This window comes from Betta splendens, chromosome 16 (assembly GCF_900634795.4).
Source record: "Betta splendens chromosome 16, fBetSpl5.4, whole genome shotgun sequence".
Classification (NCBI taxonomy): Eukaryota; Metazoa; Chordata; class Actinopteri; order Anabantiformes; family Osphronemidae; genus Betta; species Betta splendens.
This window is the reverse complement of record NC_040896.2, coordinates 16,057,647-16,073,778: the sequence shown is the minus strand read 5'-3', so window position 1 is coordinate 16,073,778 and position 16,132 is coordinate 16,057,647. Positions and strand designations below refer to the sequence as shown.

The following is a 16,132-nucleotide window of genomic DNA, read 5'->3' as shown; positions in this document are numbered from 1 at the left end:
GGCTTGAAGCTTTTCCCTTTTCTTTGTTTTGCAACCGTTCAATTATTTAATACATATTGTTTGAGATTACCCATGTTTTGCAAACAGCTGCCAGGCTGTGCGACCACCACATGCAAAACACAGGGCGTTGACCCGGCAAATACCACGAACTATGACGTTGGTGAGTTCTAATCTAACAAAGTGTCCCCCTCCCTCGTGCCATAATTTACATCACTCCTCTGTGTGGAGGAAGAATAACGTTTGGATTGAGCGTGTGTCAGCGTGCATATGGACGCCGGCTGCAGGCATGAATGCGCTGCATGTGTAGGTGGGTCCGATGTGTGGGCCCATCAGTACAAGAATTGTTTTGGGCAGCGATTGTTAGTCAGAAAAGACACACAGATCTGAGGCAGCATAATGGCAGCCTGCATCAAAGTCACAATAATTTGGTGTGTGTGTGTGTGTGTGTGTGTGTTGGGGGAGCATCTTTATTTCAAAGCCTCTTTTGTTTGGCTTACACTCCGTTGTGATGAATAATGCATGACAGAAATCTCTTAAGATTTCATGAGACATTTGCTCCAGCAGAACTGTGGCTTGTTACATGTAACTGGTTTCCTATTTTTGTTAAGGGTTTGTGCATTTTCATGAAATCCTTCATTCTCTTTCATTTTGAAGGTTGTTTTATAATAATACGATATGTTATATGGTCACACACCGTGTTAAGGATGTGTGCATGTGAAGAAGAAGAATCATTTGATTTCATTTCCACTCTGTTGTGCTCTTCCAGTGGCTCTCTCAGCATTCTCTTCGCTTTCATTAGCAGATGATTGCATTAGTATTCATTAATTTTATTCCTACTTTGCAATCAACGATGGGCGATTAGGATACTGTGCTCTGTAAATATGAAGCAATACATGCATGATATACAGGCGCCTGCAGCGTCTTAGTCCAGCCCGTAAAAAGAGAATATAACGAGTCCAGCCACTAAACTCCATTCACTATAAGTAAAAAACACAGGGTCAGTGTTAAAGCTTCTATTCGTGTGGAGGGGGCTCTGGAAGCTGGGGGCCCCTCGGCTCCTGTCAGCCGCAGCCATGTTGGAAACGTCAGGCTCCGGCGGCGGCGGCGGCGCTAACAGCTAGCAGCGTCAGTGGACGCCGACAGCCGGCTACGGCGCTGTTGTGGACGGAAAGCAGACCGGCAGAGACACTCGCAGCGGGCGCGGACAGCCAGCGAGCCGCGCGCTGCTGCCAGCGGAGACACAAAGCCACACGCGCACCGGCCGAAAGAGGCGCCCGGCGGCGGCGGCGGCGGCGAGGCGTAGGTGCGGCCGGGGCTCCGGGGCGCGAACGCGGGTGAGTATCGATCCGTCTCCGGGGCGGATTGAGTGGGAACAGCCCGCCGTTAGCTCGGCTAGCTTAGCGTGGAACGAGGGGGTGACACAGACAATGGGGTTAACGCGGATGCAGCGCTCGGGGGGTGTGAGGCGCTGGAGTTGGGCTTTTTTTTCGGGGAACATTTCGCGGACCGAACGGTAAAAAGCGCCGTCGGTGCCGGAGCCGCGGGTCATTGGTATTCCTCGCAGACAGGCTGTGGTGCAGTGGCCGAAACCACCCCTCTGCGCCGCCGTGGCGGGTGCAAAGGTCCGTCCGCCCGCCCGTCCGCGCGTTCCCCCCGTCCCCGTGCGTGCACCGCGGCGGCCAGCGGGGGCTTTTTCCAGACAAAAAGCGGGGGCAGCCCCGCTCACAGCTGGGCTCCGGATGCGCGCACGTCTCGCACGAACACAGGCGTGTTCAGGTGGCGCGGCGGTGATTCGTCAGGGGCTCGGAGGCTCCGGCGTCCGCGCCGCGCTGATTTCTCCCCTCCTGCCGCTTCCCGTCTCGTTTCCTGCCGTTACGTGTCATCCAGGCTGGAGGGTCGGGACCCCGGAGTGCGCCCCGTCACACTTTGGCACCATTTTGCACACAGAGCAGCATCTGATGAGTGATTGATAACAGAGCGTGGAGATAAACTCACTTACCTTTGACTCAATAAACACAACTGTTCCTATTATAAAGACTAGCTGATATTTACTTGGTTGCATCCAGACATTTATTAGTATTGTAAGCAGGTCTGCAGCCCAGTGTACGAAAACCTGACTCATGCACATCAGTTTACTTCAGTCAGTTTATTTTGTTAATTAGTATGTATTTGGAAGTACACATACACATGATTAATGATAGGCTTGACTGCAGTGTCTCTACTTCTGGTCTTGCCTTTTCTCTAATTACTATTTCTAATCTGAGGAAGCAGGGATTTGAAAAGCAGCGCTGGAGACGCTGGATCGATCTCTACCTTCCGTCCGTTGTCAGTCAGGGATTGATCAGATGGGAGACAGCAGTAGATCAGAGGGGAACCGGAGCAGGAAGTTGTGGGAGCTGTGGAGAGGGAAGGAGCCTTTTGGAAATAAAACCCGGCCTCCAGGTGTGTCGGTACCAAACAATCAGTGGGCGGGTGCTTCCCCGCTCCTATAAGTGACAGCATACAGTACAACTAGGAAGTGAAGCGCTGAAGAGGCGCATATACAGGTGGCTGTTGTTGAGCGGAGGTGCGGCCCCCTCCCCGGACTCACTGCCAACATGCAGTTCTGGGATTTCCTGGGCTGCAGCAATGGAGGTACGTACGCGTGTACTCCTGCTCTGTGGATGTGTTTGGCTGCGATTGCACTTGCGTGTGGGAAGCTGAGCGCCAAAGCAGGTAGAGAGGAGTTCGCTGGGCTGAGGGCTGGAAAGGAATTTGTGCCGCTCACCACCGTGCAAGCAGTTGCATGTGAAAACCTCGCACACAGATAGTGTGGAGCACAAACAAAGACGCAGAAAGCTGTAGGAGCCCACTGTGTTTTGTTGTGATAGACCCGGTCGTCGGCTGCGTCTGGCGACAAATATATTTTAGATTCTGTCTTAAAGCGGAACATAAAGATCCCACAAACATCGAGATCACAATCGCTGCTATTGCCACAGATTCCTGTTCATCTTATATATGTCTGTGTGTGGATTTTATCTTGTTTACCGCACAGAAACCATGTGAAATCTGATCTGCTACACTCTTAAAAGGCAGTCATGTCTGAACTTCCAGTGCACGAGTCGATCAGAAAAATGTAGTGCAAATGTAAAGACTGGATTTAGGTTCAAGATACAGCTAAGTAATTAAAGGCCACGCTGATGGCACGTCGACTTACCTGTGACTTACGGTGTGTAGGTGAAGCTGACAGCAGCGCAGTAGCAGGAGGATTAAAGTGAGCAGCTTGAACGTCACCGTGCCAGTTGAATGCAGATCTTAGGAAATAAAAACGTGTGTCTGCAGCAACTAATAGTAATAGTATTCAAACACACCCTGTTAATAACATCAAAGGACGTTAGCTTCTGCCTCATGCTCTCAGTGATGTTGTGTTTGTTCGCGTCTCACCTCAGTTGTGGTTATTTTATTTTTGCCGTATTAAATTCCAGGACAGTTGTGTTTCCAACACCCATCCTGTGCCTCGGGCCATGTTTTCTGGTGTTGCACTGCGCCTGCAACAGCTATAGCTCTGGTAGCTGATGGGTTGTGTAATATCCATTTCCAAGCAGCAGTGTCACGTATGGTTGTGAGTTGTGCAGTTGCGCAACAAAGGTCTGACTTTTTTCCCCCCACCTGTGATATTTTCCTGGAGCGAGTTGTCAGATTACAAATAAGAGAAAACAAACAGGCTCAATTGTGGATGGATCTGAATTTGTGTTTGGAGAGAAATCATGGCATGTGCTTACGTTGAGTATCATTAATCTCCGCCTATTTGCATCAACAGCCCAGGGTTTTGTTAACCACATTGTGTGTGGTCTGCAGCCTTTGTCAGGTACTGATTGTGAAATGACTCACATACAGTTCATCAAAAGCTTCTTTTCTAGAGTTTGGCCACTAATAAAGCACACATGAGTATATAAACCCCAAAGTGGAAAGCGCCAGCTTTTCGTTGTAGTGTTTATATATGATGAAGTCCTACTTTTTTAATATAACACATATAGTATAGTGATGAATTCATAGAAGGCACAGATAAACATTATAAATATAGATACTGTTCTGTTGACAGCAAAGATCTATGGTTTTTATGGGATCCTTTTAGAGCGTAGCTATGTGAGGAATCTGTGGGACCCCAGAGAATGTGTGCTTTAGATCGATGTATCTGTGAATATTTAAACGTTCGCTTTGCTGCAGTGCACTACGCGCTGAGGTGGAGCCATAAAATGGCTCGTAGGTCCGATAGCTCTTCATACGTTGGCGAAATATCTGCCCGGTCGCAGCTGGATCTACTCCCGTTCGTAGCGGCCGAGACAAGTTGCACTAGAACACGCAGTAGTGCTTTATAGAAGCACTCGTGTTGGTACGTCGTTCGGCAAATTGAGCGTGCAGCCGCTTTCGCATTCGATCGTGTGTACACAAGCAAAGGAAGCTGGGTAATAACACGAGCGTCTATGAAAATGTTTCAGTGACGTCAATGTAAAAAGCCTGAACATTACATATGAGAAATAAGCCGTGGTGTCAAACTGTTTTCTGGTGTAACTCCTTATCTGTGCCGCGCTCCCAGAACTCCAGTAAGGGTTTAATAGCCGCTGCCTGTGACAGTGACAGCTCCCTCATTAAAGCTGCCACCGCTCCTGTGGGGACTTCATCCCGCTCACGCTCCTGCACCACTCTCCTCTGCTGGGGTCGTTCCCGAAGGCTGATCGGCGCAGCACCTGCAGGAGAAGCCCGCCTGGCTTTTCTTTGACGAGAATGAAGTTGTGCACCGCCCCTAGTGTGGTGTCAACTATAGCGTAGCCTCTGTGGATTACAGCCAGAGGCGCTTTTCTACTCTTGAGTGGGAGGGAGAGAGAGAGAAAAAATAGAGTGCGGGAGGGTAGAAATGCGATCGAGTAGGAGGAAGAAGCTCTGAAGAGTGTTTATGCAAGAGAACATGTTTAATGGTTCTTAATGAGTGGTTCTAGTTTAGGGTCAGTGTGGATGTGAAAGACTAACGTTGTATTTGAAACTTCAGGTCCCAGAGGTTTGTTTGCAAACAAACTAAATGCATTGATTCGCCCATAGACTAATAATAAATGTATGACCCAAAGGCAAATGCATGTGCTGCTTGGAGTGTTTTATTTAGAGAAACATCTAATACGAGCTTCAGTCTTTTTACCGATGCGCTGCCAGTTCCAGGTCAAAATGAAAATGTTGCAGTCACAGAGGAATCTCAGGATTCACGTTGCGTACTTGTAGCCAACGATTTGGACACAACTGTGCCAGGACCAAATTGGATTATGTGATTAAATGTAATTATGTGAAATGGCAGAACACGCTCTGAACAGCAGTGAATCGAAATGTCTCAGTTGAAATAATATCTGAAATGTTATCGCTCAATTCCAGTGCTTGGTTCTTGTATATTCACACCGGAATAGTTGAAATCAGGAGTGATTTTAAATTCACTGATTTCGTAAAAATACAGTGTGGTGGAATAGGGGATTTTTCATCAATTGACACAGAGCACCTTCATTTCTCATATACCTTTGAGACCATACAGCGCAAAGTGCATAGAAAATGTGCACAAATTCTGAATGACCCACATTTTCTGAGACAAAGCTTTGGCATCTTCGTTAGCGCCACAGTCCCGTCTGTTGCTTAGTAACAAATGTCATCGTCGTATTTCACCATATTGGTGGTTTCGTTGTCATTGTTCTGTGTGGAGTGGGGAGTGCAGGGTGAGTGAGGTCACGGCACGGATGACCGAGGCCAGTGGGGGAGGTTCTTCCAGCATGACAGAGCAGATTTCCGCTGTCAAGTCATGGTTCCCACCTCATTTCAGTCCGGAACGTGCTGGAACGTGTCTGGAGTCATCACGGGTTGGTCTGTGTCAGTGAATGTGCTTAATGTGATGGAAACGGGCTCCTGTTAGTCAGACAAAGAAATCAGAAAGAACTGGATTCAGATGGACAATCCATGTCCTTTAGTGTGAGTCCTGGTTGTAGTGCTTAGTGCGAGTGTTGTTAAACAGGGGGCGCCATTGTTTGTGCTGTCTCTCATACAGTAGTAAGGAGGACCGGGGTCCCAGTTCACCCAGGTGCCTTTGTGTGGAAGTTGCATGTTCTACTACTCTGTCTGCGTGGATTCTCTGTGGGTTCTGTGTTTTTTCCCAAAGACGTGCAGTTACGTTAACTGAAGATACCTACAGGGGCGAGAGTGTCTGCCTGCCTGTCTGCCTGTCTGCCTGTCTGCCTGCCTGTCTGTCTGTCTGTCTGTCTGTCTGTCTGCCTGCCTGCCTGCCTGCCTGCCTGCCTGTCTGTCTGTCTGTCTGTCTGTCTGTCTGTCTGTCTGTCTGCCTGCCTGCCTGCCTGCCTGCCTGCCTGCCTGCCTGTCTGTCTGCCTGCCTGCCTGCCTGCCTGTCTGTCTGCCTGCCTGCCTGCCTGCCTGCCTGTCTGCCTGTCTGTGATGAGCCTGTGATGGACCAGGGACCTGTGCAGTGTCACCCGCCTCTCACAGAGATGACAGCTGGGATAAGCTCCACTGTGTGAGCGAGTAACGGAAAACGAGCTGAGAATCTCTGTGATAATAATTAATGACACGGTCCATCCTGTCAATTTCTCAGCCATCCAGTGATTTGATTCACTACGTTTCCCTTTCTGACTCTTTCCTAGTCTGACTTTGTCTCCTTTTTATTTCCTTTTTTCCTTCCACCCCATCTTATTCATCTCTCGCTCGTTGCGTTGTGGAGGGATAAGTAGTAGCTCATATGAATAGACATAATGTGGGGGCAGGTAGTCACAATCTGTTTATCAAGACCAATCGTTTTACAGTATTACAAACACAATGGCATCATATTCGGTGTAATAGACAGAAATATGTCTAAATAAAATGTTTTTTTCTTCTTCTGTTTTTCAGATATTTCCAGAATATCATACTACGCTGGTGAGTAAAATATTCCCACCTGTTTTTACAAGTATTGTCAAACTGTCTTATAGGGAAAATTGACCTTTTCACTACTTAAAGTTTATAGCTTCTATTTTTATAAAATAGAAAAAAATCTGTCACTTCTGGATAGTACATATGATTTGCTATAACACAGTGTTCTTAGTGCTGAAGGCGGCTGGTATTGCTGTGCTGAGGTACCTATGGAGGTAGAGCTGAATATTTTCAGAGGTATAGATGAGACACTGAGTCTGTTGCTAAGTAACAATGATCCTATGCCTTCAAGCGGGGTGTTGTATATTTGGAGCTCAGAACTTGTCATTCCTGAGAAGGACCGAGACACAATTTACATGACTTAACCCTAACTTTAGCAACTTTCCACTGAGGGATGATTCTTTCCAGCTCACTGGCACCAAATGTAGAGATACAGAGAGGAGGTGCTGAGAGCCAACAGTCAGCCTCTGTAAACAGCAAGTCAAAATGCCAACAATGTGACTGAAACAATTGATTTATGGCCATATTAATGATTGTTGACTGTGTTTACGTTTCGCACGCCAGCGTTTAACACCTTTCTGAACCGCAGCATCAGTCCATTCTATCAGCATCTGCAGGTACAAATGTTGGTGTTCACTGAGGAAGCTGCTGTGGCTGTAGTAACGATGGGAGCAGAGGCCACAGTCAGGTGACGTTATTATATGGCAGTGGATTACACAGAGGGAGGAGGTCAGGGTGGATGGACAGCTGGGCACGACTGTAAAAATGGAGAGCATTGTTTGTTGATAGTCAATGCTGGTTTATGACCAGGACCACAGTTGTCTTTGTGCACATGGTGAGTTAAGTACTTGTTTTAACCTAACCTACAATCCTGTTGCCAGGTCTGTGCATGAGTCTAATCGAACCTTTACCTTTTGTCCCCATAGATCTGTTGTGGTTTTACATTTTAGAGCAATGATTTGTCACAGTTTTGAAAGACTTGGCCTGACAGACTGTTGTCCTGCTTATAGGCATATCAGATCAAAAAGGAAATGGAAGCTTAATAGTTTACGTGTTTAGTGCAAAATCTAAACTAAATAAATAGACTTGCGCACAGTCTGTGCCACAGAATAGCTGGGATATGATTGTTTTCAGTGCATCTGGGAGCTTATCTGGTAAATGTCCACGATAATCTTGTGCTCTGGTACATCAGAGGGATTGAATGTCAGTGAAAAGCCGCCTTGCTGCAGGAGCAGGTGAAACGTGGAGAGGAGGCGAGGGAGCGGCAGAAACGGGCCGTGGCCTGTGGAGGGAGACAGACGGAGGAGGATGGAGTGAAATGTGAAATACGTTTTTTTTAGCGGCTAAGCTCTTATTGTGCTTAAACCTTTTGTGTGGTGGGGCTGTGTGTTTGCTTAAGTGCCTTCTCATTAAAGCTTAGACTTAAAGTGGGGCCCTATTAGCGTATCTGATGTCGCCCTTCAAATTCCCACTGCGAATCTCCAGCATCTCCTAATTCTGCTCCTGCGCCTTCCTCCGCACCGCTGCCCCCTTCTCTGTCCTACGCGCTCACACACACAAACACCCCCCTCCCTCCCGGCTTCTCCCCGTTAGTGAGCGGAGCAGCCTTTTCGCAGCGTGGTCACAGCAGCGCTGTGCTGACGACACAGCGGAGGAGAAACGCTCGGCTCCAGCGTGGACTCGCTCCTGTGCTGATTTCATTTTACACATTACCACTTCTAGCCTCTTTGCTGCGCTCATTCTGGCTGCTTGCGGACTTCCGTACAGTGTGTGTGTGTGTGTGTGTGTGTGTGTGTGTGTGTGTGTGCGTTTGGCTGCAGCGGTGTGAGAGGTAGAAGTTGGAGGCTGTGTTGTGGTCTACTGCCGTAGAAGACTGGACTCAACTGGGACTAATACATGCCCCTGGAGCCTTTTCTCTTTGTATTCCCAACTTGCCAGGCTTCACCTTATTTTTGCTTCATCTTGCCCTTTGTTTTTGTCACTTCGTGCCTCTCTCTGACATCGGACACCTGCGTTGACCAGGCTAACTGCAGTCTCAGAGCGTTGTGGCAAAGCTGGGGATGAGCGTCTCTGCGTCTCCTCTTCTCTCTTCGTTTCCTCGCTGTCATCATCCAAAGTGTTTGTTCTATTTTCATTGATCTTTTCTCATTAGGTTGTCTGGAGTCTTCCCCTGTCCCTTGCTTTCTGGGTTTGCTCTCCTTCTCCCCTTCTGCATTGGTCAGCCTCTCTATGCTCCATTTCTCTACGCCCCTCTTTGCCCTACATTTTTGTATTGTTTCTTTTTCATCTTTCATCTCATCTGTTTTGCCGTCGCCTCTGGATTTACAGAAATAACTGCCTACCATTTTGTAGTAAATAGTGCTGTGATGTAATTACACAGAGTTTTATTTTACCAGTGAGGGCTGTCAGTGGTATTTTGTAACATAGATGGTTGACATGTAATGCTAAATCCTGTGACTTGAGATTTATGGCTGCAGGGAAACTGCTCTCTTTGAATTTCACATCAAGGACTGATTAATTGGATCAGCAGCTCACACAAGAACTGAATTTGATATTTTGTGAGGATTTATTGGACTGTGGGACGGTCTAATGGCCTAATGGAAGGAGAACCCATACCCCAAACGAGGAAGGCAGACTTGAGCATCTGTTCTGAGAATCTTACACCCTGCTGAAGGGTCTTTGAAGACCTCCCTCAACCCTCTGCCCCCCTCAGTCTCATTTAAGCAAAGTAGTGAGAAGGAGCTTTCTTACAGTTATCTTTGCATCTCATTGTTCAGTGGGATCGCTTCTTTTAATGGGACAAATAATCATGACCTGAAACCTGAGCCGCTTGTCCCTGATATGATGCAGAATTTGATGTTTCAGCAACATCTAGAGGACTAAGATCCAGTCTTCCGAATGGTAACTTGGATTCCTGCATAAATTCTGTGTTTGCATCTCTTTCCATATTCCGGTTATCTTGAAATTGAAATTGAGGACTTTCTTTTGACTTTCTCTTTTGTGGAGTTACTTGCTGTGTCACCAGACTTTACAAAAAAAGGATATTTATCTTCTGTTTCCTGACATTGACCTCTGACTATCATCCTGTAACCAATGGCAACCCCATTGCCAGCAGGTCCTACTTTGTATGTTTTTGGGAGCAATCTGCTTTTTTGGCTCATTTAAATCCCACATATCCTGGAAATATATCCTCCCAGTTCTTGGCTCTATGCGGATTTTGGGGCCCAGCAGTTCTGTCTGGACCCTGTGGCCAGACGTCGAAAAGTCACAACAGAATAAATGGAGAACACCGGCTGCATCCCACTTTGCTGGAGCAAGGGGGCTTGCATCTACGCACAGCACCCTCTGCCAAGTATGTACCAGAGTATATCAATACAAACATGATGCAAACTACAGCACTAGAGAGTAAAGAAGTAAAAGAAGTAAAGGATAGATTATTACACCATGTCATAGCTTATAACATTCAGTATAGTTTTTTTTTATATATTTTTGTCTTGGCATTGATTATTATAGTGAATAATAAAAAATAAAGTAATAAGTTTAATTAATTTTCTTCAAAAACATCTTATGCCACTACAGTGGAGTATTTTGCCATTTGTTTGGATAGATAGTAGTTGAACTGTATTTTTTAAATTGGACAGAGACACAATACTCCATTTCATTGCTCCAGGCTTTGGGAGAGCTTTAGATTGTAACATCATACTCTGCTTCATAATCCTTTGTTTCTGTTCTCCGTTTCTATCCATCTGTCTGTGCTTTGGGGGTCCAGTGATATGTCATAATGAGAAAATACATATATTGTTGTGGTCTATGCGACAACCAGATGAGTACAAAAAGTGGCTTACTGATGTACAGTATGGAAGTGACATTTAGGCTATTATATAGCCTGTGGACAGAAGCTTTTACTGCTCACTCTCTTGTATGGTTAATACACATCCTTGGCAGAACTCCGACCAGTAATGCAGGAGATGGGAGGAGCAGAGGAAATTGTTTGAGGATGAGAAAGATGAGAGGCAGGAAAGCAGTGGAGGTGGTTCAATAGGACAGGAGGCTCAAATGAAGATGTGAGGAACCAAAAGGCCTGTGAGCGTACGAGATGAGTGACAGAAGATTAAGGGGAAGGGAGAAGAAACGAGTTGCAGATGAGGGCGGACGGGACGGCATAAAAAAGAAAGACTTGGCTTTGGGTCCTTGACGTGAGGCTTGACAGAAAGGAAAGGTGCAGGAAGAAGGAGACGGCGCGAGGGATAAATGCGAGGAATGAGCAACCGAGGAGAAGAGAATGTGAAATGAGGAGGCCCAGGCTCCCCCAGGATTGTGCTAACCCCAGTAACCCAGATACCACTTAGACACGGAGCTAACGCATCCTTCTGCTGCCGCTACGGGACAGAGCTCCACTCCGGCCTTCTGCGGTTTAACGGGCCGACTGTCAGTCAGTGGAGCCCCACTGAGAGAGGGGGTGGTGGGCCTGGCAGCCGCCTGCTCCCCTCCTGGCTGCCTGCATGGCCTAGTTCATGTGATTCCTGTCCTTGCGAGAGGATGAGGGCATGCATGCGGGGATTTAGTGCAGTTATGTTGTGCAAAGAGAAATGGTTTGGCTTGTTCTGTGCTGTGTAGTGACCCACTTTAAAACAGTAATTAAGGAACACTGAGCTCCGTGTGATATAGTGCCCTGATTCTAAATTAGCAATGCGTATTTGGAGGACGCCCTCTGCAAAACAATAAACCTGCAGAGACGATACTGTTTGTGACAAAGATTAACTATGTATTGGAAAAGATGTTCATTGTTCTCGCCAAACCCATTGGAAACACATAAATGAGCATTAGTTCTTAGAGTTAATGCTTCTGAGGAACAAATACTTTAGATATTTTCTAGTTATGCATATAGTTATGTGTATAACAGTAGCTGGATAAATGCGGGAAAATGTAGGTATGCCTACTTCTCTAATAGGATTATATTAAGCTGTATGTGGTAATTAGGTTACGCTTACGTGTGTGACACTATTGTGTTTTGTGTCAGTGCATGCAGTGATGTGTTACAACACTTGAGTGCCTAATCTGATTACGGGCCGAGTGAGTGAGCAGCAGCAGATGACTGACTGTGGTTGAAACTGACTCTGCAGTCAAAAGAATGTCCCCGATACATGTTTTAAATGTGCCCCTATGAGGCGAAGCATGAAAGCGAGCGATAGTGTTGTTAAAATGTCTGAACGCATGTTGGCAGCCGTAACACGATGTGTGGACGCTCTGAAGCACCAGCGGTGTGAGAAACACTGTTATAATGCAAATTATACCAGTTTATGTGCTTTGGTTTATTTCTAGGCGGCCTGTTGTTTCCATAGTAAATGAAAAGGGGAAGGATGTACTGGAGTGTGTCATGTTAAGTGCTGGGATTTCTGGATCCAGATACTGTAGTCAGGTGTTGGCATCATGTTAAACAGCTGAAATAGCAGCTCAGGTTATGTCACCTGTTCTGCAAAAGTAGCCCAAACAACAGAAATGAAATGTTTCATTAGTTTATGTCTCCTTCCCTTTTACGTCCACTGCTGATCTGAGATCAGGGAGACTAACAGAAACATGATAATAGTAACAACAAAATTAAGAATATTTTATGTATAAAACAAAGTCTTTCCTCACACACACATACTGACATGGTGAGTTTTACACTTGCTATCTTTGAAAAATAAATAAAACGGAGGGTCAAACTGTTAAAAGTGCTGAGGCCCGTCTCCACATTTGTGTGTTGCTGCTTCGCTTTTTCCATTTTCATCTCCGCAAAGTGATCTTCCTGTGACCTGAACACAGCACAGAAAACTGCTGAATGCAGTGATCTGATGGGAAGCTTTGCTTGCTGCTGAACAGTGCTGAACCCTGACAGTAAAACGCTGTATCAGTTATTATAGGTTTATATCTTATATTCCTTACCCACTAAAAATGGTCCATACAACAATCGTAACAAATATATCATTAGAGCGCAAGCGATACTGTACATTGTTTGTGGGTTTCAGTGGGTTCTTCTGTCATCACATGCTAGATAACATTCAAATACTAGACACTGCAGTGATGATGACTCACGGATGTCCAGGAAGTCTCTGTGTAAAACACAAGGCAGCAGAGGGAGTGTGTATGAAGGTAAACCATCAGTAGATGGCTGATCTAGCAGAGGGACAGCAGTTGAACTTCACCTCATGTCCAACACTGGCACGTTGACAGAAATCTTGATTAAGGTGCACTGTCCTTGAAAATGTGCAAATAAATTCTAATGTGCCCCCACGACATGCTCCCTGAAATAAAAAATAAAATATAGAAAGAGGGCAGAGACAAAAGGGGAATTATATTTAGCAGAGGGTGATCTGTGCCTTTGTTTGCTTAGTGGTAGTTTCCATTTATTTAGCATTGCAGAGTATTTATTGCAGCCTCATACATTAATCATGTGTGAAATTTGAAAGCAGATACAGATGCACATGCAGCAGTTTTTAAGGCTTGTGTGGTTTTCTTGGCTCATCTCTTCTCCCTGAATTTGCTGATAAGCCTCCATTAAGCCTCCACTAGTTCGCATTTGTATACTACTTTACATTGAAAATACATTCAGCCCCATCAGTATCGGCTTTCAGTTCACATGTGCGTGTAGACACATTCCTGGGGTGAGTGTAGAGAGTGACCCGCTGGTTAAGCATCCTAGAGTCGAAGTTGAGGCTCTGCATTTGACGTGCCAATCCATCTAAACATCCAATGTTTTTGTTCTACCTCTGTCTCTTCAGAATATGACGGCCAGTTAGCCTCTGCAGGAGCATCTGAGTCTGGCATGGCGTCGTCTTCCTACTTGGAGCCCAACCTCAATCACTCTGCAGTGGGTGGTTGTGGTGTGAAATCCCGGTCTGGGATGCCCACTGCTCCCAGCGTTGGTACGAGCGGCTCTGCTGGGGGTCTCGAGCGGCCCCCGGGCTCCATGGACAGGGTTCTCAAGATCTTCCATTATTTTGAGACGAATAGTGAACCGTGTACCTGGGCCAGTAATATTCGGCATGGAGATGCTACAGATGTCAGGGTAAGACACAGAACAGATTCTCAACACCGAGTGATAATGAATGAATTTCTCTGCCTCTCATATTATTTGTCTATAATTGTTGTTTTTCCAACAGGGCGTAATTCAGAAAATAGCCGAAATCCACAAGCTGCGCTGTGTGTCCTCCCTGGGACTCCGTCTGACTCATCTACACTCTGATGCTCTTCATTGGTTACACCCTGATTTGGGTGTGTCTCATGTCAGGGAAAAATATGAGAAACTGCACCCCCAGGAGGAATGGAGGTAACATGACGCTTAGATGCAACTTGACCGTTTACTTCTTTTCTCTCTTTACGAGGTACAAGATTGTAAGGTTTATATTTGCATAGTCAGTAGATGAATGAAGTGTTTATGGCGATGCAGGTGGCCAAGGTGACTTCACTGCACAAGCACGTATCCCATGAGTAGTGTCGTAAAATCTTTTTATTAAGTATTTTTTTAAATAGGATTCTACACATTTATATAAAGGGCACAACATATAGATAAAAATACATATAGGATATACATATTTGTGCATTACCTAAGTGATTAATATGAAAATAAATAAAAAATGAACAAGTTTACATTGCAGCACAGCAGCTCTGCCAGTTGTTGCAGCTCTGCCTCTGAGGGCGACAGAGCTGCGAGCCCGCAGGAGCTTCTGCTGGTGCCAAGCTATTGTTAGAACAGCAGCAGTAGCCCAGGGGATGGACTGACTCTATCTTCCTCCTCCTTCGTATGCTTCATCTCATTCAATGCTCCCAGTTCTTTTTCTTTTTTCTTCCACGTTGCTCTTGCCCTCCATCCCTCATATCTCACATCTGTGTTTTACTCCTTACCGAGCTCTGTCCGTTCCTCTCAAACAATCATCATTTTCTCTCTTCTCACACCCCCATTTTTGGTTCATTCATTATTGAACTGGGATCTTTTATTCATTTCATCTTCAGCCTTGAATTCCTTTGTTATCTAACCACAGGCTTGTAGCATCTAAAGCAGTTTGCAGCCTTCTACTCCGCTGACCCATTTCCCTGCAGTTTGCCAGTCATAGCATAATATGTCACTATAAACAATGATGACTATTCTGGCTCCTACTCTGCAACAGCTAACTCTCACGATGGTTTAACATTAAAAGGTTATCACTCTGCGTTAGTTCAATGTCAGCATAATGCGAAGCCACGTCTCACTGTGCCACCAGACAGCGACGCAGCGACTCGCAATGGCATATTTCAGCTTCAGTCCCCTGTGTTGGCAGTTATCCTGCTGAAGGGCAAGACACAGAATCCACCCGGATCCATGGACGCTCCTCTGTTGCTGACATACTGTATGCTTTACCCTCTCTGAAGGTGAAGCGAGGGGCATTTTGCTCAGTGCAGCAAGTATGCGTTTGGTAGATCAACATAATAATTAGCTCAATCCAAGGATCCAAATCCTGTTGATATTTTTGGAGCATCGCCTTTAGATTTGTAATTCATTAACATTTTATTTCATTAACATTCATCGTCATTCATTTTTAAACATGTTCTCGCAGCATCCAGCACACGAGCAGATTTTGTATGTTGTCTAATTAGATAGCCGCATAAATATTTGCGGTACAAGTGATTCTGTTATAATATGTTACGTGGGAAATTAGTGGGAAGTGACAAATCGTTATATTTATATTTTGAAGTTGTTTTGACATCAATATACTTATCAGTTAGTGGAGGTTGTTCTGACAGACCCATGCATATTTTGACCATTGATGCAGCCACGCCTTTTAGTTCTATAGCATAAGCTAGGCCACGGTTGCGGCTTAAAAATGTATTCAGGTCTGTGTATGTGTCAGTAAGCCTCTTTCTTCTGTCTCAGCGCCTCAGGCAGCCGCTGCGGCCGAGATTTTGGATGCAGTGGGCTGTATCATCATGTGTGTTTGTGTGGGTGGTCGTCACGTGGTCATTTCATCGAATGCTCTCGGTTGTTTTTAGGTATGAGTTGCGGATACGGTACCTACCTAAAGGTTACCTCAGCCATTTCTCTGAAGACAAACCCTCACTCAACTACCTCTATCACCAGGTGAGGAAAGCAGAGCTTCCCAGAGAGGCAGATTGGATAATTGGTGAATGTAAATGCCCATAGATGTGAGGGGTCCCTGTGTGTCAGCCCTGTGATAGACTGATCACTTAG

At 45.8% G+C, this 16,132-nt stretch overlaps 1 protein-coding gene and 1 long non-coding RNA gene across 17 annotated transcripts in view; one reads left to right on the top strand and one right to left on the bottom strand.

Moving 5' to 3' along the window:
• The first annotated feature begins 1,038 nt into the window (after nt 1-1,038).
• The window catches only part of LOC114842523 (focal adhesion kinase 1-like), a 38,570-nt gene continuing 23,476 nt past the window's right edge, over nt 1,039-16,132 (top strand). For 6 of the 15 annotated variants that reach the window (XM_055502894.1, XM_055502891.1, XM_055502893.1 and 3 more), the window contains exons 1-4: nt 8,546-10,279; nt 13,689-13,975; nt 14,070-14,236; nt 15,934-16,021. In XM_055502894.1, coding sequence (XP_055358869.1) covers nt 10,207-10,279; nt 13,689-13,975; nt 14,070-14,236; nt 15,934-16,021 — 615 coding nt within the window. In that variant the 5' untranslated portion in view covers nt 8,546-10,206. Of the gene's footprint in view, nt 1,335-2,510; nt 2,635-6,906; nt 6,934-8,545; nt 10,280-13,688; nt 13,976-14,069; nt 14,237-15,933; nt 16,022-16,132 lie in introns of those variants that run through there. The other 9 variants (XM_029128127.3, XM_055502897.1, XM_041067973.2 and 6 more) reach the window with 5 other exon arrangements.
• LOC129603108 (uncharacterized) lies at nt 1,328-3,523 on the bottom strand. 2 transcript variants are annotated; one of them, XR_008692721.1, is made up of 4 exons: nt 3,424-3,523; nt 3,197-3,293; nt 2,314-2,396; nt 1,328-1,955 (listed from the first exon to the last, which is right to left on the bottom strand). It is a non-coding gene; the product is annotated as an uncharacterized LOC129603108 (long non-coding RNA). The 2 variants fall into 2 exon arrangements; XR_008692722.1 differs by lacking the exon at nt 1,328-1,955 and having other exon boundaries at nt 2,028-2,396.